Source organism: Bactrocera oleae, chromosome 2, assembly GCF_042242935.1.
Source record: "Bactrocera oleae isolate idBacOlea1 chromosome 2, idBacOlea1, whole genome shotgun sequence".
Taxonomy (NCBI): domain Eukaryota; kingdom Metazoa; phylum Arthropoda; class Insecta; order Diptera; family Tephritidae; genus Bactrocera; species Bactrocera oleae.
The window spans coordinates 29,064,171-29,087,645 of NC_091536.1; the positions used below are offsets into that span (position 1 = coordinate 29,064,171).

Here is a 23,475-nt window from a genome sequence, read left to right on the forward strand (position 1 = left end):
TATTCGAACTAAATTCTTAGTGGTTATGCGGTATGTTATTAAAAATTAAAACTGCATTTTGAGTATCTTAATTTTCTCCTTATTTACAATTTTTCAAAATATTTCTATTATTATATGCATACATATTTGCATATCACTTACAAAAAATAAATAACAGAATTCAAATTTCTATATGAATGGTATAGATTCATTTGAAACCGAGTGCTCTTGCAACCATTCAAAGAATTCGAAAGAAAAAGGAATGCTGAAAGGGTAGCAGCGATCTGTGAGTTACAAAAATGTCCCAATGTAAGCACACACTTATGAAACTCTTGTATACAAGTGATAGTTCATTCCTTTCTAACGCATTGGGCACGGTGTGTAGGTGTAAACGCTAATACCTTCAATAAATTGGAGTAGCCATTGCCGTGACTTGCTGGGATGTTATTGAATAGTAGACGTCACAGTTAGTATTACCAGCCTGTGTCATTATGTAGTTTAATTACGTTAAATTTTTAAATTTTATTAAAATTTTAGTAAGTCTAGTCAAGGCATAAACCTTATAATAAAGGATCGATAGTGAGACGAAAATAAAATATCGATTGTTTTAGTGCTCCAATTTGTACCATTGTATAAGCCTAGATTTATAAAATGATTTCTACTCGGAAGACGCTTCAGTAATTAAATAAATCACTTTTAAAACATATTAATGAGTTACGTTATTGGTCCAAACCTGTAACAGACATTGAATGTAAAAATGTGTACTATATAATGTATTACCTCGTGGCTTATAGTTAGCATTGGCTTACTATTTTATTTAACCAAAAGAAGAAATACTTACATATGCATATGTTTGCTACTTTCCATTGCTTTGTCTAAGCAGAACATAATATCAATGTAGGCTATGAAGTGAAGATATTGAAGTAAAACATTGATATAACTAAAACACAAATTTAAAAATATGGTGGCTGGCATTTATCAAAATATTCTTATTCAAAGTATAGTACTTAAATATATGTATGTATTAATGTGTATTTTGAAACGATCGGATTTCTTAAATTATGAGGACATCGACTTATAATAATATGTTATATAAACTTGAGGTGACGTCTGTTGCAATTACGGAAGAAGAGTATATTGCAAAGAAACTTTGAAAATACTAATTCTAACTATAATTGTGTTTATCACATTAGAAATGTTCAAAAAATTTAATGAAAATGTCGAAGTTAAATAATTCTTGCGAATACACTTCTGGAAAAAACAAATTCATCGACAACAAGGGTGGCTCGTTTATAAAAACTAGTGGTATTACAAATAATGTTAATCCCCCCATAGAAATAATATCTATCATCAATAAGCGGATATTTCCACCAAAACTTCCTACGCCAAATGCCAATAAAAGCTTTGAACATGTAAGTAAAAATCACTGAAATATGTATGGTATATAAATCAATGGGTCGGCTTTAGTTTAGCATCCCACGATTTCAGTGTTAACAGGGGTATGGTTGGATAGAGAAGATTCTCCAGATCACGAATATATACAATTATTACCGCCGGAAATTTATAGTTTTCGAGATTTAGTTTATAATATTCTGTAGAGGGTAATTGGGTTTTTTTTTTTATATTTATTTTGATTGCTTTCATTCGTTTGGATATGGCAACACTTATTCTCTGACGACATGGAACTCATTTGGGGTGGGCTTTAGTTTAGCATCCCACGATTTCAGGGTTAAGAGGGGTATGGTTGGATAGAGGAGATTCTCCAGATCACGAATATATTTGCATTTTAAGTTGAAAATTTCACAAATTTCATTTTACAATTTCTTGATTTATGGTTGATCTTTTCTTTTATATTATGCACGTATTATACACTAACTTTTCACTTCAATGTTTCTACATATTTATTTTATATTAAATATTTAAGTATTTGCTTTAAATAAGCATTTAATTTTTACACAATTTTCGTAATATGAACAATAACAAATGGGTTCCATGTTGTCAGATAATAAGTGTTGCCATATCTATTATATATATATATATATAAATATATATTTTGAAAGCGAATTAAAATGAACAATAAAAGAGGATTATACTCCAAATACATGAACTATAATTTTGTTGTTGTTGTTGTTGTAACGGTTACCTAATCCCCGTTTGGGTGATAAATTCTAGATTCGTTGTCGTCGAGGTCATCTAACGGAAGGCCCGGGAAACGAGCTGTTTCGACGGGGTCGGACCATAGGGAGAGGGGTGTTAGATGAGTGGGGTTTGTTGGGCATGCAAAGAGGTGGTTAGTGTCATGCGGAGACTCATTGCATGCAGGACATGTGTTTGGTATGTCAGGGTCTATTCTGGATAGGTAGAAGTTTAATCTGCTACAGTATCCAGAACGAAGTTGCGCGAGGGTCACTCTAGATTCGCGACGCAACTCGAGCTCTGTGTCTGCTATGGGTGGTGGTTTGACTCGTATTACGCCATTCACTGAGAGGGAGTCGGTGAAGGTGTTAATGGCTCCACTGTGAATGGCGGTCAGTGCTTGTCTGAAGTTAGTTGCGTCCGAAGTCTGGTCGGCGTGCTGTCTGATGTCGTCGACGTAGTCAAGGAAGGACCTCTTGATGTTCCTAGGAGACGGCTCCGCTACAAGCAGGCGACTGCAGGGGTGATTTCTACGAAAACATCCCAGCAGAAACTGCTTGGAGAGGAGCTCGTTATGTTCCTTAACCGGAAGCATACGGGCCTCACTATGTAGGTGTTCGATTGGAGACATCAAGAGGCATCCCGTGATAGTCCGGAGTGCAGTGTTCTGACAAGTCAGAAGCTTCTTCTTCTGCGTGTCACTGCATCCAGGCGACCATATTGCGGCTGCATAATTAAGGACCGGCCGGCCGATTGCCTTGTATGTTGCCAACAACGTTTCTTTGTCTTTTCCCCATGAGCTGCCGGCAAGCGACTTGAGGATTTTGTTGCGGCTCTGTACTTTGGCAGTTATCGCGGTCGTGTGAGGAGTGAAGGAGCACAGACTGTCCAAAGTGACGCCTAAAATTTTAGGGTTATTTACTGTCGGAATTTTTGTGCCATCGACTGAAATGTTCAGGTCCAGTCTGTACTCCTTCGTCCAATTGGTGAAGATGGTCGCTGTGGATTTAGTGGGGGAGAGTGTTAAGTTCCTTGCAGAAAAGAAGCGAGAAAGATCGGAGAGGTAGCCGTTTACTTTTGAACACATGCCATCGATTCCATTGCCCGACGTCAATATCGTACAGTCATCAGCGTACGAGGTCATTGAAATTCCCGCTGGTGGCTGGGGAGTTTTGAAATATAGAAATTAAACAGTAGCGGGGAGAGGACACCGCCCTGCGGAACCCCCTGTTTAATTTTCCTGAGTTTGGAGTTTTGACCTCGAAACAGTACAGATGAATGCCGACCGCTCAGGTAGTTCATAGTCCACCGCTTCAGTCCTGGAGGGAGCGTTGATTGTTCCAGGTCCTCAAGTAGCGTTGCGTGATTGACTGTGTCAAAAGCTTTTGACAAGTCCAACGCTACGAGGATCGTCCTCTCGCAGGGTGGCTTCTGGTTCAGGCCATGAACTATCTGGGCGTTTATGACGCTAAGTGCTGTGGTGGTACTGTGCACTTTACAGAAGCCCTGCTGATGGTCTGCTAGGCTCAGATGGTGGGTGAATGACGGGAGTAACAAGGCCTCAAGTGTCTTCACTACTGGGGAAAGGAGAGTTCTCGGGCGATAAGACTCCCCTTTGTTGGCGGGTTTCCCAGGTTTCAGCAGTGGGACCACTCTTCCGACTTTCCACACATCGGGTATTTGAAGAGTGGATATCGACTGGTTGAGGACCTTGGTGAGGTAGTTTACTCCCGTTGGGCCTAGGTGTTTTATTATCAGCATGCTTATTCCATCAGGGCCGATGGATTTAGACGATTTCGCCTTTTTGATGACACTCTGAACCTCCCCATCGGTGAAAGTAAGTGGTGCGCAGTCTTTTGGCATTTTGCGCAGCCGTCGGGTAACACATCGTTTGGCCTTGTCGGTCGAAGGGTGCAGTATAAACTGCCGGCTAAAGTAGCTCGCGCACTTCTTCGGGTCCGAGGAGGCATGGCCATCGAATTGAATTTCAACCCGATCGTCATGTCTCCTTGACAGTAGTCCAAAGCTTACTCACACCCGTGGAGAGGTTGCAGGACTTCAGGTGCTCTATCCATTTTGTCCGCTTATGATGATTTACCATTTGCCGAATTTCCAAATTGAGATCCCTTATTCGGGGATCACAGGGATCGGCATCGCGCTCATTTGCTAATACAGCTGCTTCGGCTGGGAAATTGGGGCGGAGTTCCGCGATTCTTCCAGCCGGTATGAAGCGAGCAGTAGCAGCAGCGATCACCTTGCGGAATTGACGCTCGCCAACGATGACGTCCGTAGGAATGGATAGTGCGTTGAAGGTGCTCTCAGTAAATTCTGTGAAGCCGACCCAGTTGGCTTTGTTAAAGTTAACATAAGTGCGGTTGTCCACAGAAATAAAGTCAGGAGGTTTCTCGATCGAGATGATTATGGGCAGATGGTCTGATGCAAGAGTTAGCATAGGTCGCCAGGTTATACTATTTATCAGACCACCGCTAGCGATGGTAATATCTGGCGAGCTATTACAGGTGCCCATAATTCTGGTGGGGGCTTCGTCATTCATTGTGCAGAATGTCGAATCTTCTATCTGTTCCGCCAGCTCCATCCCCCTACGATCATTTGACAGGCAGTAATGCCAAAGATCGTGATGCGCGTTAAAGTCGCCTAGCACTAAACGGTTTTCACCACGAAGTAGCGCATCTATATTCGGGTGATATCCTGTTGGGCAACATGTAACTGGGGGGATGTATATATTAAATATTTCGAGCTCGACATCGCCTGACCGGACAGCTATACCCTGACATTCTAGGGTGGTGTCCCTGCGGTCGATGTCAACATCGATTAGACGATATTGCACGGTGTTGTGCAATATGAAGGCTAGGCCTCCACCATTATCCCGCTCGCGATCCTTACGTAAAACGTTGAAACCTGCACAACTCAGAAGATCTGAGTGGCTGTTTAGCTTGGTTTCTTGGACCGCAGTTATCGTTACGCGCTCCCGTCTCATAAATGCAACTATCTCCTCGATCTTGCTCTGGAGTCCGTTGCAGTTAAATTGTAAGAGTCGCGTTTGTCGCGGGTGTCCAGTCGTGATCCTAGGGGTGAGTGGGGTGCGTGTAGGTGGTGGTTGTTGCAGCTATGCTATCCGCATGGGCGGTTGTCGCACTGTGTGATTGCACTCACGTGTGGTGCGCAGGCCGGAACACGACAGAAAGTGACACCAGCTAGTGCAAGAATTGCACTTGACTGGTGTGACGTTCCGGTGTATTACGGTCTGACACACGGAACAGACTGTGCGAGGAATCAGGAGTTGCTGAGTGGTTCTCGGGGATTGGAGCAGGATGAAGGTAGAGGTCATTAGGGCCGTAGAGGGCCTTTCTTGGCCACTCGAATAGAGTGGCGGCGCAGTGCCGTTAAGGTTGGTGTCGCAGTATTGCGTTGGCAGCATGGGGCTACGTAACTCGTGGTGCATTCCCTATGGGTCTTAAGGCTTGAGCAGGTCTTAAGATGGCTCCATCCATTGCTTGTATTGCACCTAACCGAGGTGTAGTTTGGATGGAGCTTTTTACCGCATATGCAGCAAAAAAATTCCTCGGGGCTCGGGTTGGGCTCGATTCCAGCACGGGTCAAGAGGATACGGAGCAACCCTGCTGCTACACTTACCGATACAAACAGGGATATCATCCCCCGAATTCCGGCTTAAAATGGGTATGTACAGCTAGAGAAAGTTCTCCAGATTAAGAAAATATATATATAGTGATGTGCTATAAAAAAAGACACACAATCGCTGACGATGTTACTTAATTTAAAAGTTTTTTGTGAACTTAATATTCTATGAACTAACGATGGATAAATAATAGCATCGTCTTTGAATATTATTCAAGTATTTCTGAAGTCAATTGCGAGTTCATTTTTGGCAAATCAGTGAAAGTGTGCTATTGACTGTGCAATGACGTGTGCGTTAAAATAGAACCAAACGATAAAATGAAATATTTTGCGAAGCGAAAAAACTTCATTTGATAAAATTTTCAACAAAATGTGAGTAAAGGGTTTTAATTTTATACATTTGTAAATTTTGCTGTTTCATATAAATTAGGTATAAAAATGGGAAGAGCCGAGAACTGCAGTTCTGAATTCTGAAAACTAATAAAAACTTTGAGTTTACATTCAAAAAGCCAAAAGAAATTAGCTCCAATAGTTGGCTGTTAACCAAAAATGGTCGCAAATGCAATAAATTATAAAGAAAAACTAGAAAATAGAAGTAAAAAATCCAAAATCAGTGTGGTTTTTCAAAACCGAATCCTGAGTCAGGTGAGAGCAAATCCGTTTGTGACCTCTTCCGCCCTTAAGAAGCAATATTCTTTGAATGTGAATGCTTTAACCATTCGAAAGTTATTAATCAATAACAATTTGCCGAAGATCGATCTGATGAAACCAAAGTGAATTTTTTTAACAAGGTAGTCTTTCTGTGCGAAGACCGCCCAATACCGAATTCCTTCCACAACACAATAAAAATACGATAAAACATTGCGGTAGGAGTATGATGGTTTTCTCATATTATGGAACAGGTCCACTATTTCGGACAGAGGGTAGAAGGGATGCATTACAATACACCAAGATTTTAAATGAAACCATATTACCTTATGCGGATTTTAATATGCCCCTTCAATAGGTCTTTCAACAAGATAATGACCCGAAACATACATCGAAGTGGGCAAAAGAGTGGTAGAGACAAAACTGCATCGCAGTTTTAAGCTAGCCCCCGCAATAACCAGACCTCAATCCTATAGAAACTTTATGGCGGGAGGTTAAAGTGGCTCTGAGAGCCAAAACCCATCCAATTAAGAGGACCTTTGGAGGCTAGTGAAGGCCGCATGGCATAAAATTCCAGCTGTTATGTGCCAGAATTTAGTGAATTATGTGCCCAGACTTTGCATAGCAGTTCTAAAAAACAATGGATACTGCACTAAATATTAATGTAACAATTATTATTCTTTATCCTTTCTATTGATTATTTCATTAAAAATTACAGATTTCAAATCACCAGGAAACAAATAAATTTAAATAATGTCTTTTGGCTCTATTTCAAAGCACAGCCAAAACGGGACATGCTAATGAGTTTTTAATTTTGATTTTAGACTTAAGACTTTTAATTGGTATCTTAATATATACTCCATGCGTTGTTTCTTTTCTACCAATAAAAAAAAATAAATAAAAAAATTTTAAATATATTGATTTAAAAGATATCTATAGCTCTATTTCCTCGCACATCACTGTTATATTTGCATTTAAAATTCCAAAATTCAACTATTTAAAGTGCATGTTTCATTGATTTTAAATAAATGTTACACTTATATTTTTAAATTTTATATCCACTTACATATCACTTATTCGTTTCTACAAATTTGTTTTGTATTAAATAGTACAAAAATAACTTTAATTCAATACCATTTTTAACTCTTGTTCAAATCCATTTATTGATACAATAACAAAATGGTTGCATGTAGAGCTGCAAAACCATCGATAGTTAATTTTGACTATCGATGGTTTATGCCTTAACTAGACTTACTAACAATTTTTATAAAATTGCAAAATTTAACTTAATATTGTAACGGATTTCTCTATAAATAGTCTACCTTGTAACTCACTCTTGAGTTTGATCAGTGGATCACCTCTAACTGTGTCGGCTGCACAATCCAGCAGCCCTTTTATAGTAAATCTTTAACAAAAGTCCGCCACTAGAACATTCTGGCAACTTCGAATTCGCTGTCTAGTTGATTCTGGCAATTTATCGTTGATTCATTTTTGTTCTATCCGTGTTCGTCACAATATTAAGGTCCGCATTCGCAGTTAACAGTTGGTTAACAAAAATGTTAACTCTTTTTGGGTCGGCTTAAGAATACCATTCCAGGATTCCGGGGATATGGGCGGATAGAGGAAGTTTTCCATATCAAGAATATAGGTATATAGATATAGCCGCGGATAGTTTTCAAGATATTTACGTTTAAAGTTAAAAATTTCAACTATTTAAAGTACGTTTTTTTACTTTTATATCCACTAACATTTCGCTAATTAGTTTTTGGACTGTTATTTTATATTATATGATACAAAAATTGCTTTATTTCAATATTTAAATCATTGTTCAATTCTATTAATTTTGACAATAACAAAAGGGTTGTAAATGTCAAATAACCAGTTGACCGACCAGCGTTATTTTTTTTTTTAAGCGCAGCCGAAGGCCGCCAACGCAAGAAGAAGTTTTACGCGAAAAAGTAACGCTGTCATTGAGGGTATAACATAATCCTTAACATCAATGTTCTTTAACGGATATTACTACTGCTAATTTTGAAGAAAAGTACCGTTTTGTTTTTTCCATTTGCTATTTATTTCATATTTGACATATAAAATTCAAGCGTGTTTAGTGCAAATAATTGTGTTAAAAGATTTTTTCCTATCCAGTCATTATTAAATTTTTAATTTTGAAAATGAATGCAATTTCATCAGGTAAGTTATTATACTTTTAGTTTTTTTTTAATATTAATAATAATATTGGTCAAGTAAAAAGGTAGTTCGGCTTTTTATTGATTTTTCAAAAGATGATAACTTTGTGTACATTTTTCCGATTTAAGTCAAATATGCGCCGTTTAGTTCGTAAATTTGTTGGCAACGAGATGCCAACTTCATTATACCCCTCTCGTAGAAGGCTGCGTCCCTATTGGCAACAAACTCGGAGAGCCAATTTTCACAGGCCTCTCTTGAGGCCAACTTCTCACCATTAAGCGCGTTCACCATGGACAGGAAAAGATGGTAATCCTTGGTCAGGTGCCAGGTCCGGATTATAAGGTGGGTGCATTAGAACCTCCCATCCGAGCTCCAGGATGGAACACAATCCGGCCTCTGTTGATCAAAGATGGCCTCTGCTGGATGAGTGCTGCCTTCAAGCGGTCCAGTTGTTGGCAGTAGAGGGCCGAATTGAGCGTTTGGCCATAGGGGAGCAGCTCGTAGTAGATGATTCCTTGCCAATCCCACCAAACACACAGCAATACCTTCCTGGCCGTTAATCTGGTCTTGGCCACCGTCTGGGCCGCTTTCCCGAGCTTTGACACGACCGTTTGCGCTCGATGTTGTCGTAAATGACCCATTTTTCATCGCCACTCACAATCCGCTTCAGAATCGGGTTGAATTTGTTGCGATTCAGCAGCGATTCGCAGATGGAAATTCGGTCCAACATGTTGTTTTGGCGTTAGTGGCATCAACATCGAGCTTCTTTTTGAATCCAAGGTTATGCAAATGGTTCCAAACGGTTTTCTGGCTTATCCTTAGTTCCTCAGCAATTAAATAGGTGCTCACTGTTTCCACTATTTCCATGATTTTATCGCAATTTTCGACGACAGGCTTCCCGACGCGTGGTGTATCTTTGACATCGAAGTTACCGGAACGGAACCTAGCAAACCACTTTTGTGTTACACGTTCGTTTACAGTATCGGGACCATAAACTAAATTAATTTTTTCAGCCGCTTTGGCTGATTTTTCGCCTTGATCGAAGAAAAATTGTAAAATGTAGCGAATTTTCTCTATGCTGGTGTCCATTTTTGACGAGCGCTCACAACGTACTGAGTAAATCAATCGTAAAACTGTCAAAGACAAACTTAGCGAATAAACACATTTTTAGCGTCGTATAGTATGACATGATGCGACACGCAACACTAGTACTATGGACATAACGCCATTTCTTAGATAAAAACCGAACGAACTTCCTACTCGACCTAATATATTATATTTATATTTTTTTGATTCTAATAAACCAAGCGGATTCCGCCGAAAAATCCATTTTAATTTTTTGTGCTTGCAGTAAACGCATTTAAACGGTGAGTGCAATCGAGTGTATTATTTATGGTCCTTCGAATCATAGTGAGCGGCACTATGGAGTGAACAAAAAAAAACAAACCTATAAAAACGAATAAATAAAATAAAAATATATACATATGTATATATAAAGTGAGAAAAAAAAAGTGCTGTGAAGTGGCTAAACGTTGTGTGGCAAACGAAAAAAATATATATATACAATATATACGTGCTGTGCAGTGTAGTGACTTAACACATACACACATAAAAATATAAAAAAAAAATAAGCAACAGAAGGAAGTGAGTGAATTGTGGAGTAACACAAACATATATACATAAAAGAAGGAGCTCACCAAAGTCAGCGCAGCCAAACAGCAAAGGTCTGGGCCACAGAACAAAAAAACCTTACCAGCTCACAACAATAACCACAACAGCTCACCAAAGGTATGGGCCACAGAACGAATAGCACACGCTCAAGCACCTATGTATATAACATTGTCCCCAAAACCCCTTGGCGGAAATCTAAGTGAGTCGTATCGATTCCATTTAGTATCTGTATATATCCAAATATGATATGTATGTTTATTTAATACATAAATCCGTCTTAATAAAGGCAACAACAAAAAAGAGCGGTTACCAAACGGTAAAAACCGAAATACTGCAAACAGATAAAACAGTTGGTAAAAAATATATATCCAACGAACTGTTGATTGCCTTACTGCTTACCGTTGTGTATATATATAATCATATCATGATAATATCTCTGCAACAGAATAATTCAAGTATAATACCCCTTATACTTTATCAAGTATAAGCAGCATTGCGTAAAATAAGCAAAGGCAAATCAAAAGCAAAAAAAAAAAAGCGAAAACTTACAAGATAAATTTAAACATACATACATAAAGGCCAATGCAATTTCTGATACATACATATACATATTATATTTAACATATATAATACATAAAGGCCAATGCAATTTCTGATACATACATATACATATTATATTTAACATATATAATACATATTATATTTAACATATATAATACATACTATATTAGGAGAAAACCTCCGTTTGCAGCATTAACATAAGTATGTATCAAAAAACATACAATCATACATATAATACTAATAATTGCTACACATACATATATTATATTACTAATAATTGATATACATACATATATACATAAAATTTTACGAGAATACTTGCGGTAAATTATTCTACTTTTCGCGGTCTTTTCGCACTGCGTACATATATTCCGCCCAAATATATTACGTGATATACATACATATATACATAAATTTTACGAGAATACCTGCGGTAAATTATTCTCCTTTTCGGGGTCTTTTCGCACTGCGTACATATATTCCGCACAAACATATTACGTGATATACATACATATATACATAAATTTTACAAGAATACCTGCGGTAAATTTTTTCAATTCGCGGTCTTTTCGCACTGCATACATACATGTATATACACGTCAGGTATACAAACATACATAAGTACTTCGCTTCAAAGTCCACATTGGCAAATATTCCGCAATACCCCTTGTTCTTTGTTAAACAAAAACAAGTAGGATTGCATATATACATAAAATATTCTAAGTCCACATTGGCACATATTCGCAATACCCCTTGTTTTTTGACTAACAAAAACAAACAGGTTTGCGCAAAACATATAAAAACATAATATATAATATTACATACGTACAAAGTGCATTGATCTCTAAGACGAGCTCTCAATTGCGCATAACAAGTACATAGGTATGTACGAGGGCTGCTATATATATTTCTGCTTCGATTGCTGTTTTGTTTCGGGCTCATACGCATACAGTGCCACATATACGTATAAACGCACTCTTACTTTTAATTTTGCTAACTTCTCTCTTTCTTTGCATTGCACTCATTACAACAAATTCTCTCTCATATTGTTTGTTAAACTAACGGAAATTCGTATTGAGTGCAAACCCCCACTTATGTTGTTGTTTTTATATTTAAATCAGATAGCAAAAACAGGCACATATTCGTTTAAACGCATCAACTTAATTTTTAATAAGGCTACATTTATTTAATTTTTATTAATTTATTGGTCCTCCATTTTTATTTACAACCTCAAAAATACGGTTTGGTATCGAGTCCACTAAATTTTGCAGCAGCGTCCGGTCCAAATCTTCCCAAGCCTCCTTAATAGCCAATTTGAGCTTAGTGTTGCCTAGGCCAGCCAGCTATATAGCAGGCCTCGTATCAGCTGATCCGCTTATAGGTATACGCTATAGGAATTACGGACGCATAATACATACAAATAAAAATAAAAAACATTTGCGTTTATTTATAATCAATTAAATAATATTAAAAAAAAACAAATTTTTTAATATAAAAGCGATAAAACACGAAATACCGTAATTTATTCAGTTCATTAAATAAAACCTCTTATCATCTTAAAAGAGTTCAGTTACTCATACAAGTTTAAATACGCCATTAATTTATTAATTTTTTTCAAAAAAAAAAAAACTTCTTTCCTTAAAAGAGGTTTCAAACATATACATATATTTCTTACATTGAAAATATATTATTTTATTTTGGCACATCTTTTAAATGAGCTCAGACTGCATATGACGCAATCGTATAATCTGACGACTCAGATCTACTTGAAAATTTCAAATCCTCGGCTTACGCCAAATACGAAAAATGCTTAGACCAGTTTGAAGAAACTAAAGCAATGATTTCTAAACTAAAGTTATTAAAAGCAATTGCACCTACTTTACATCACCGAGTAGAGCTGCCACAAGTGCAAAGTCAAGAGGCAAGTTCAGGCATCCATCTCAAGGTGCCCGCATGTGACACAGAAATATTTCATGGTGGTTATGAACAATGACCGTCCTTCTGGGACATGGTTACAGCCGTTTACATGAACCACCCAAAATTATCAAATGCACAAAAATTGTATCACCTCCGATACAAAACAAAAGATCAAGCAGGCGTAATAGTAAAACAGTTCGCACTAAATGACGATAATTTCAATTTGGCTTGGGAAGCTCTTAAATCTAGATATGACAATGAAAGAATATTGGTCGATAAGCAAGTAACGATACTAATGAACTTGCCTAAGATTCAAAAGGAAACAAGTGGAGAGTTTATAAAACTGCAATCCACTGTTTCTAATTGCTTCTCGGTTCTATGGACACAAAATATTCCTACAGACAGCTGGGACCCAGTACTGGTAAACATATGCACCGCCGCATTACCAGAAAAATCATTACTTCTATGGGAGCAATCACTCTCATCACGAAGAAAATGCCCAACGTTGCAACAAATGAAAGATTTCTTAACTACCCAGTACGAAATCGCAGAAAGGGTAGACAAAAAAATAGTCAGAACGAAAAGCGACGACTTAAACAGAAGCTTCAATAGACCCCAAGCCAGTAGCAGCAACAATTTAAATAGAAGCTTTTTTAAAAATCAATCGTTCAGCTCTGAACAATACTAACAGACGTTGTTGTTGTAGCGGCAGAATTCTGCCGAGTTGACAGTCCTTGGCCGGAATAAATCCGGTTCCGTTCCGGTTACGTAGACCCGACTGTCGTGGGAACGGATACAAACAAACGTTATGCGAGTTGTGTACAGGAGGGCATACGCTCAAATCATGCGAGAAATTCAAAAAATTAAATATTGTCGATAGGAAAAATGTTGTGAAAACAAAAAGACTGTACAAATTGCTTGTCACATGTGCATACACTTAAAGAGTGCGGAAGCCAATTTAATTGCGTTTATTGTCATAAACGACATCATTCAATGCTGCATTACAGCACATTTTCCAGCTCACCCCCAAACAGCGCAAATATGAAAAGAGTCACTGGTTTAGTTGCAACAGCAAATCCCGAAGTGCGAAATCCCGAAAATTGCCAAGAAGTACCATGCTGCTCAAAGGCATTCAAAACTCAAACGCTACACAGCGAAAATCAAAGTAGAGCACTACTACCCACATCAGTCGTCTCCATCGAACACCGAGAAGAACTGTTTAAGCTTAGGGCCTTAATAGACCAAGGATCACAACGATCATTTATAGCGTCTATGGCTCAAAATAGGCAACAACTGCCAACAAAACTAGCCAATTTGGAATTCACGGAAGTGGGCGGAAGGTTGTCCAAAACTCTAATAAAATCTGCCCCATTACCTTAATTTCCCCCCAAGCGAATAAGCACATACAAGCAGAAGCTATAGTCTTACAGCACCTTACAAATATGCTTCCAAGCTATCACATAAATTCCAAGTATTGGCAAAAGGTTTCACACCTAAAGCTAGCAGATCCCAACTGCAACACTCCCGCTCGAATAGATCTTCTATTAGGCAGAGATCTCATACCACAGATAATATTTGAAGGTATTGAAAAAATTTCAAATACACTTCTGGCACAAAATATTATTTTTGGTTGGATCCTAAGTGGACTTGTTACGGAACCAGTTACAACCATGGCCACTCAGGTTGAGGAAATCTCAAACGAATACCTCAATTCACAATTAAAGAAATTTTGGGAGTTAGAAGAGCTCCCGCCTATATCAATTACAACCCCAGAAGTTCAGTATTGTGAAGACTTTTATAAAGCCACAACTACTAGATCAGATAATGGTCGGTACTTCGTACGTGTACCACTAAAACAACAATTTTCTAACACACTCGCCTTAGGTCACTCTCGCACCTCTGCAATACAGCAGTTTTTAAGTATGGAAAAAAACTTATTAAAAAAAGGTGAGCTTAAGCCTGAATACGATGGCGTGTTAGTAGAATACCTCCATTTAGACCACATGGAGGAAGTAAGCGCAGGCGAAAAAATCATAAATGGCAAATATTACTAATTTTACTTGCCTCATCACGCAGTAGTAAAGCTAGATAAAAAACCATACCCAAATTATCCGCGAAATCCTGGGACGGTATTCTAAAGCCGACCCAATGTTCGTTTTAGATTTTAGTCAAAATGATGGGTTTGAAAAAGTATATGAAGCAGAGACACTGCCAAATAGCTGGCAGAAGTATGACCCCAGGAAATTAAAGACGCCTATAAACAAACAATTGTTTTTTGGTGCAACAAAGCTAATAAAGCGACATCGTGGGAGAAGCTAGTAGAAATTAGGTGGTGTGAGAACTTGAGCAGGAATAATGGGCACATCTCTTAGAATTTTAGTTCGAACAGAACTGGGTCACCCAGGAGCCCTAATTGGGGATGATCAAATCTACAATGTAATCGTAACTGCTCACGCTTTTGTAATAATTTTTTTCATGGTTATACCTATTATAATTGGAAGATTTGGGAATTGACTAGTATCATTAATGCTGGGAGCACCAGATTTGGCTCTCCCTCGAATAAATAATATAAGATTCTGATTACTGAGAAATTGAGCTCATGGTGGAGGAATGCGAAGCATATTGGAAGGAGAAAAAGGGCAGTAAAGAAGCTGAACTTAGAATGTAGCGAGAAAAGCATGATATTTATATGGTTGGGTTCTGTCCAACTTAACAAAGTTCGAATTTCTTTGTAACTTATGTATATTTATAAATATGTATATAATCTTGTATTGTTATTGTTATTACTCTATTGAATAATTTTATTGTTTTCATGTTTAATATAACTAAAATTCGTTAACATATTTATCAATTATGTTTTTTTGAGTAATGTTGGAAGTTTCATTTCTAATATTCCGATTATGTGGTGGTACATTTAAAATTTAATTTACAGTTTAATCTAAGTTTGGTGGAAGTATTAGTGTTTCCACTTCAACATCTGGCAGTAGATGTTATGCGAAACTCCCGTGGCGAATATAATGCTTTAAACATTTTGGAAATTCAAGCGTATTCCTACAGACAACACGGGGAACCTTCTCTTCCACACCCCATAGGACCTCTTGCAATTTCTTGTCCTAATATTGGATTAATTGAATAGGGTTTCAGAAGCTGTACGGGTCTTAACACGGGCGTTATCACGACATTTGAGTTTTCATAACCACTGTCAGTAATTACAAGAATTTGTCCAAATTCTTTTGAATTCAAACGGTGCAAATTTCGAAAAATCTTATCATGTATCGATTTTACATAATGTTTGAACATTTATTGAGAAAAACCATTTTCTATTTTTATATAACTCCGCATGGATACCATACCTAAATTGAATGAGTTAACATAATTTCACAGATTTGCTATTATAACATCTTACCCGGGGAATATATTTTTATGTGTGCAGTCCAAATTAAAAGTTTTACATTAACAGCGTTCAGTTCATTCCCATTATTCGGAAAATAAATACACTGACGGACAAGAGTTTTGGTTCCTTAAGCTCTCTGAAGATCCGTTTGTATAAAAGACAGGTCAAATAATATTCTAGTGATATACTCACCTTTATGTTATCTTTCACTGTACTTAATTTCATTATGTAATATCTTTGGTTATTTCATTTCATGGGTTTAAATAAAAAAAAACTTATATATTTCGGTGGACAAAAGTTTTGGCACAGTTAGAATTCTCTGAAATTCTTTCTTTGATTCTGCTTAAAAATGAAAAACTAATAATAACAAGTAACTGCATAATGCTGTACCTCATAATAGAAACCGTTAACAGCGTGCATTAATTACTACAATTCAGTAAAATGGGTCGTAGGAGAGCGGAAAGGACAGCAGAGGAGCGAAAAATTATTTTAAGTCTACATTCCGCCAACAAAAGCTATGCGGAAATTGGCGAAATAATGACGTTAAGTCTTTTTAGTATTCGAAGCATAATCAAGTGTTTTAAAGATGTGAGTTGTCTCCAGAGTTGCGAACGTTCGGGCCGTCCACGTAAACTTAGTTTTAAAGAGGAGGCGTACATGGTACGTAAAATAAAAAAAAATCCAAAGCTGACTTCAACAAAGATTGCTGCGGACCTTACGGAAGAATTAAAGAAACATGTGCATCAAAAAACAGTGCAGCGTGTGCTTATTGGTAACGGGTACAAATCCAGAAAAGGCTCGAAAAAAACCTCTTATCAGCAATGCCAACAAAAAAAACCGTTTAGAATTTGCTAAAGAGTATAAAAACAAATCTATGGATTTCTGCGACAAAGTACTGTTCATAGACGAATGCAAATTTAACATTTTCCAAAGCGACGGTCGAATACGGGTCTGGAGAAAGGCAAATACTGAATTTGACAAAAACAATATTAGTAATACCGTAAAGCATGGAGGTGGTGGAGTCATGGTTTGGGCATGAATGACGGCGTCAGGCGTTGGGAAATTAGTATTTATTGATGGAGTATTGGACAAAACTTTATATATTTTTTGTTACTATAAAATCTGTTTTATTTTCAGCAAGATAATGATCCCAAACATACAGCTTATGACGTTTGTATGTGGATCATTCATCACGTTCCCCACGTTATAGCAACTCCTCCACAATGACCGGATTTAAATCCCGTTGAAAAGCACAATGTAACAAGTAAAAGCCAACTAAAAGAGGTATTGCAGCGTGAATGGGCCAATATTGGATCTAAGGTGACAAGTAAATGGTGCATTCCACGCCAAATCGTTTAAATCACGTTGTTAAAATTAAAGGTTTAAATACCCGTTAAAAAATCTGCATTTTCTTTTCTATATTTAAATAAAAGTTCTAACTGTGCCAAAAATTTTTGTCCACCGACATATATTCGTTTTTTATTTAAATGATTATAACAAAACAACCACAGACATTAAATAAATGAAATTGAGCATAGTGATAGAACACATAAAGGAGAGTATATGACTAAAACATTATTTGAACCTACCTTTTATATTAACAGATCTACAGAGAAATCAAAAACCAAAACCCTCTGTACCAAAATTTTTGTCCGTCAGTGTATATTCATTTCGCAGAAGTTCAATATAATGTAATACTACCGACAACTTTTGATACTATGGCCTCTGATGTGCTAAAGAGATTGCCATTTATACCAGGGATAATGGGATGCCCAACTCTTTCCAGTGTGAGAGCGCCTCTTAGCGTTTTTTACAACATTTTCCATTGTAGCCAGATCGGACAAAATAATAATTTTTGGGAATTTAAATTAAAATACCCATCATTTATAAAGATTAAATATTATTGTACATGTAGCCGTTAAACATATGCAGAAACTTTTTATACTCTTTTTTTGTGATTTTGTGGTATATTAAACAATTGATTTTTGAGCTTTCAATACGTAATCAAAAGAATAAATGTATTATGTATTTTCAATTGAAAATCAATACCACTTATCATGACATCATAAAAGATATCATCACATACATTTCAATTTCGTGTTTTCTTTCATTTTCATTGTTTTCCAATTTTTGTTAGTAATCTTCAACAGCAGCACAAATCTCTCTGTTTACATATTTTTCTGTAGGATTTTAATCTGGCCGTTCCTCTTTTTCCAATTGCTAAACGTCAGACCTACTGAACTTTCGACAGTTGCTTGAGTTCAGTAGGTTTTGACGTTTATCAATTGCGCTCTCGTTTCCAGTGAGAGACAAGTTGGGCATCTCTTTATCTCTGATTTATACATTGCATGCATCCTATGGCATAATAGCGAAGGGGCAATAAAAACATTTGTAAATATTTCCATAAATAAAGGGGTCAAATTTATTTATATAAAATTTAACCAAGTTGGTTTGCTTTGAATTCCTTGTCATATACACCCCAGAATTTGCCACGCCAGTTGTTCAAAAATGAACATGAAATTTAGTTTTATTATTTTACATATTAAGATAAGAAACATGTTAATATATACAGTCCACTAATCATAAATATGTATGCTCATATATATTTAACAGGCATACATACATACATAAGCAAACAAATATACACTCATATGATAACTTGTAGACCTAAGATATATATTTAGGCAATTGATTACAAGTGCACATGTTGTGTACTTGAAAACAATTCCATAACATGTAGCATAAACAATGTGCTACATACATACGGACATACACACACACACACACATGTATTGAGTTGTACTTAAAAACAACCACACATACACATACATATGTATACTTTTAATTAGATAGTAAGATTTGTAAATAGTATATAAGCGATACATTTAATAAAATAAAATCAGAATGAATAAGCAGCTCAATGAAGTCTTCTTCTGTTTCCCACCAGCGGTAAGACAATTAGAAAATTTATTGAGTTTAAATATTTGGTCTTACACCAGTTCTTTGCTCAGACGGAACGTGTTCCGTAACTCTACGGGATTATAAATTTGGAAAAAGTTTGAACGATTAACACATTTTATTGGCGACGATCTGTAACTATATTCTAGATGTCTTCGATGTCGACATCACTTTTAATATTAAATTCGCAAGACATTTCAAGAAATTATCAATGAAAGCAATTGTGCCCTAAATTGCATGATATACTTACGTATGTTGCGGAAGTGTAAAGAAATATTTTCTGTTAATGAGAAGAGTCCTTTAATAGGAAATATATACATACATATATATTTTATACATTTTAATTTTAGCTTTACTATCATATGATTTAACCGAAGTTCTTTACTCTTTTCAGATGACTTTAGGAGCAGTAAATGAAACGAGTAGTTTTAGAGGCTTTCGAAAGCAATTCAGTGGACGATTCAAACGTTTTGTTTTGAAACAGCCGAAAACATCTAATTCAACCATTCCTCCTGAACTCAAACCACAATTAAAAGCTATATACGTATATTAAAAAATCCAGAGAACCCTGAAGATGTCATAATCTTGAACTCGATTCTTATATGGAAATTTATCTGGATAATGCTTAAGAACGAAAAAAAGTGTTGTTTTTTTCTTAATTACATAATTTAGTATGAAACTATTTTCAGATGTAAATATGAATTTGTATTGTAGTAAATACCTATGGTTCTTCTTCCTAAGCAAATAAAATGACTGAAAGTCAAACTTCAATAGCTTCATTAGTGATTAACTAAAGGCATCAACTCTTTTGTTCTGTTGTTAATTTTATCTCTGTTTCTATATTAGTCGTGTCTTCAAGATAATTCAAGTTACATTGTTTTCACATATTACAATACCACACATCTGCACTTTACATTCAATCAATATTGCCTTTCTGCTCCCCATTGTTGACTCATACTTTTATTAAATTTTATTTTAGTAAATCGTGTTCGAAAGTCGAGATCGACCGCGCTTCTGCACCAAATAGAAGAAGTGTTGTTGATGCTGGTTCCAAGACACGAATGCGCTGACTGTTTATTTGACGGCTGTAGATATATCCTCTTGTCCAGACCCATTCACTTCGCTTCTTTATGTAGCCTGGAGAAAGCAGAATTAACGGTGCGGTTGTTAAGGTCAATAATATCGCTATATACCAGTATTAGTACACTTTGTGAAATATTGTACCTTGTCTATTAAGCTCGGCAGCTTTTATTATTTTCTCCAGCATCAGGTTAAAGAAATTACATCATAAGGCGAGTCCTTGTCTGAAGCCTCGTTTAGAATGGCTCTGAGAGGTTCGTCTGAATTCTGACTGCGCTTTTGGTACTGTCCAGCGTCAGTTTACATAATCTCATAAGTTTTGCAGGGATACCGATTTCAAACATACCGGCATAGAGGCAACTCATTTCTGTGCTGTCGGAGGTAGCTTTAAAATCGATTAAAAGGTGATGTGTATCGATTATTTTATCTCGTCTTTTCCTATATTAGGCGTATAGTGAATATCTGGTCAATGATGAATTTACTAGTGAAGCCACACTGATAAAGTCCAATCAGTTCGTTAACAACAGGCTTTAATCTCCCACACAGTACGCTCGTTAGGACCTTATGTTATATGTTGAGAAGGCTTACCCCACGTTACTTGGTGCAGACTGTGGAGCCCCATTCTTGGGCAGAAGACATTTAAGAAGCACCTCGTCAGTTCTTCGCCACCTTATTTGAATAGTTCGACCCGGGTTTCAGGTTCACCATCTCCGGTTGTTCACTGGCGTTCAGCAGATTGGAAAAGCGTTCCATCAATAAATTCAGTATGCTCTGGGTCCGTTCTGCAAGTCGCCGCATCATTTCAGAGAATTTTCCAGCATTACCCATGTTGGCCAGCCTTTCAAGTGTGTGTGGTCGATCGCAACGTTACGCGGTATACAGTCTGCTTTTTGCGCATTACAATCCTCATCGTACCAGCTCTTTTGCCTTCCAAGGCAACTGTGTCTGCAGCTGCAGTGCGTAGTGTGATTGAGATGCTGTTAATGAGTGCTCTCACATAGTAGGTGTGCAAGTCTAGTAGAAAACTACTCGGCTATCTGTTGTGATGGAGCTTTCGACGTCGAGCCTTCCTGGTTTTTGATAATAGAGGTTCTTTGTACTTGTTCTTGCTGCAACAAGATAGTGATCCGAGTCGTTATTTGGATCTCTGCACATACGCACGTCTAGAACACTGGAAATGTGTCTTCCGTCTACAACAACATGATCGATTTGGTTGCGCGATTTTCAAACCGGAGACAGTCAAATATCTTGATGGATTTTCTTGCACCGGAATCTAATATTACAGACAACCATATTTTGGGCCCAGGCGAAGTCGACCAGCCTCAGCACATTTGGGGATGTTTCGTAATGGATGCTGAATTTTTTGACTGTTGTGGTAGGTTGAAAGTTGTAGTAAATTTGACTAATCTTTCTTTCTAAGCTTTTTTAGCTCAGTTATAAATGGGTCCTTACGTACAATAAAAGAAGTGAATTCAACATGTCGGTGTTTGTTATAATGCGTGACAATTTTCGGCTGTGATTGAGTCTACTATTCTTTAATACCTTATTGTTCGACTATGAAGCTTCTTCCAAAAATTCTCTTTTTGGCCTGTAGTCGTCAAATAGTACTATGTATACTCTTGAATCAACTCCCTAGCAGTATCGACATATTCATAAAATTTGTCCAAATTCATTTTGAACGAGGCAATAGCTTGAAGTATAGTAGCTCAACGATGGATGAGATTTTCATTAAATTTTGGATTTAGGGGACACAATTAAAATTGTATGTAAACAAATTAGATACGCATACAAAAGGTACAAACAAACAGGTGACTTAAAACACTAATTTCACAAAAACAAATCAGTCTTAATTAATTTCATAAGATAAAATAATTACCTTTAACTTCAAAATCCATCAAAAATAATTTCGATTTTCAGCGAAAACCGACTTGGAAATAAAAAGATCCGACAATTTAGTATACATTTTGACAGAAAATTCTGAGACAGATTTTTGGCCTTTGCGGGGAACCACTGTGCTTTGGTTGATTTTTCGTGGGCAGGTTTTTTTTTTATATGGTGGGTCCCAAATCCGACGCACAACCGCAAAGGGCTCGCTTACTCATTTTTGTCGGCTCCAAATGCGGTTCTTGGATACTCAACAGATACCGGAAGTCGTGAACTGCTTGACCCATATGTACAAGGATTGTTGGCTACTCCGAGGTGTATTGCAGTTAAAAACTGCATATAAGAACTAAATTTATTACATCAAACTTTGTTGTAGCAGAAGAAATATTTTAATTAAATATCGGATTAATGTGTTATTGATTAAAACTAAACAATTCAGTCTATTTTTTTCATTTGAAACCTGCCTGAAAATAACAATTCGTATGTGAAATTTATGAGCTTCTCAAAAAATTTAATATTTAGATAATGTTTGTTTACCGCATTATTCATCGTTTTTCCCAAACGTCTACAGTTGATGACAGAAAGAGAAATGCTCCTCCTCGCGTGGTTGGAACCAATTCAGCCATAAAACTGTTTGCGAACGCATGCGCAGCAATCCTCGTTAAAACCATCGACCCGATCAATGTCACAAGACTTATTCGAGATGATCTCCACATGAAAGCCTATCGTCGGTCAACTGGTCAATGGCGACAATGCGCTCGAAGCAAGGTGTATAATAAATAGCGCAATACTGCAACTCTTTACTAACTTTATATTCTGTTGCCGATGCTCAGCTGATGGTCTGCTACAATATTGGAGTAATTGCATATGTATATCGCGCAGAACGTGTTACTTAGAAAGATGGTTTAATATATTAAAAAAATAATTAAATTAAAATTTTAATTAAATTTGTTTATTTTGAAGTCCCAAATACGGGATTTAAAAGAGAAAATTCAAATCCCGAATACCGGAATGGAAAAAAAATTATTCCAAATACGGCTTAAAAAAATTTATTATTATTATTAAAAGCAATACAATTTTTTAATTTAAAAATTCTCATCCCTGCTTAAAAATATGGAAATTTTAACGTGTTTATTTGCTGACGAAATTTTGGAAAATGGAGGTGACAGTTTTTTGATAGATACGGACAAAAGAAAAATGTATAGAAAAATTGTATTAAGTTTTATTTTATTTCGCCACATTATCATTATAATAATAATAAAACGGGAATAATTCCCTTTTTTAAGATATTATATATTGAAGCTCTAGACATTCGGGGTCGAGTATGAACTACAACTTTATTATATATACATAGTTATTCCCTCAGCCGGAACAACTGGAAACTGATTTCTTTCAATTGAAAT

At 36.7% G+C, this 23,475-nt stretch overlaps 1 protein-coding gene and 1 long non-coding RNA gene across 2 annotated transcripts; both read left to right on the forward strand.

Moving 5' to 3' along the window:
• Window positions 1–662: 662 nt before the first annotated feature.
• On the forward strand, window positions 663–19,873 carry LOC106623222 (uncharacterized). Its single transcript, XM_036357684.2, is given in 2 exon segments — window positions 663–1,391; window positions 19,503–19,873. Coding segments are annotated over 2 exon segments (510 nt in total). The 5' UTR covers window positions 663–1,040; the 3' UTR covers window positions 19,662–19,873.
• Window positions 12,364–17,619, forward strand: LOC138858883 (uncharacterized). The gene is made up of 2 exons (XR_011397906.1): window positions 12,364–17,231; window positions 17,288–17,619. It is a non-coding gene; the product is annotated as an uncharacterized lncRNA (long non-coding RNA).
• Window positions 19,874–23,475: the final 3,602 nt, after the last annotated feature.